The sequence below is a fragment of the Triticum aestivum genome, chromosome 3D (genome assembly GCF_018294505.1).
Source record: "Triticum aestivum cultivar Chinese Spring chromosome 3D, IWGSC CS RefSeq v2.1, whole genome shotgun sequence".
In the NCBI taxonomy this organism is placed as follows: Eukaryota; Viridiplantae; Streptophyta; class Magnoliopsida; order Poales; family Poaceae; genus Triticum; species Triticum aestivum.
Window position 1 is genome coordinate 122,268,468 of NC_057802.1, and position 626 is coordinate 122,269,093.

Consider the following 626-nt stretch of genomic DNA (forward strand, 5'->3'; position numbering starts at 1 on the left):
CCCCCCCCTAACATCCAATATTTGCTGCTAATTAGCTAATGAACAGTGGGTAATTAGTGAGTATTTGCTGCTAAAAACCTACTTTCCAATGATTTGGCCCTCTCCAACCAGTTCTAACAGCCCTCGGCCCCCCTGATAATATTTTCCTGGCTCCGCCACTGCCGGTTTACTCTGGCATTTGCATGCTATCCTAAATCATGCTATTGAACATCTTAATTGGTTCTTTCTGGATATGTGTGTGCCAACTTATATGCAATCCTATGCCTAGAACATTAGACGGATCAAGATATTTTGAACAAAATTGCCAGACTTCCTCAAATTACTTCATCAAGAAGGGTGGGGCCTTTGTGTTCGTGCACATGAACCATCTAATACCAAACTAAGCCGATGGCTCTTATCCAAGCATCACAACATTGGAGAACAAAACCTAACCAAACTATACATTTACACAACGAAATGCCCCAAGAAGCAGGGTGTAGCCAGCAAAACCACATCAAGCCTTCTCTGAAACTACAAAGGACACACCAATTAAATCAAAGGAATATCTTGAGCAGGGAGGAGACTAACATGCTTGCAGGGGACGCCGAGTTTCTTGAGCCGTAGCGTGCGGGTCTCGAGCAGCCTCT

General features: G+C 44.2%; 1 protein-coding gene across 1 annotated transcript in view; it reads right to left on the minus strand.

The window, feature by feature from the left end:
• LOC123077798 (uncharacterized) overlaps positions 1–626 on the minus strand; it is a 3,376-nt gene that overhangs the window by 2,247 nt on the left and 503 nt on the right. The window contains exon 3 of the mRNA XM_044500127.1: positions 568–626. This exon is cut by the window's right edge and continues 1 nt beyond it. Coding sequence (XP_044356062.1) covers positions 568–626 — 59 coding nt within the window. The remainder of the gene's footprint in view (positions 1–567) is intronic.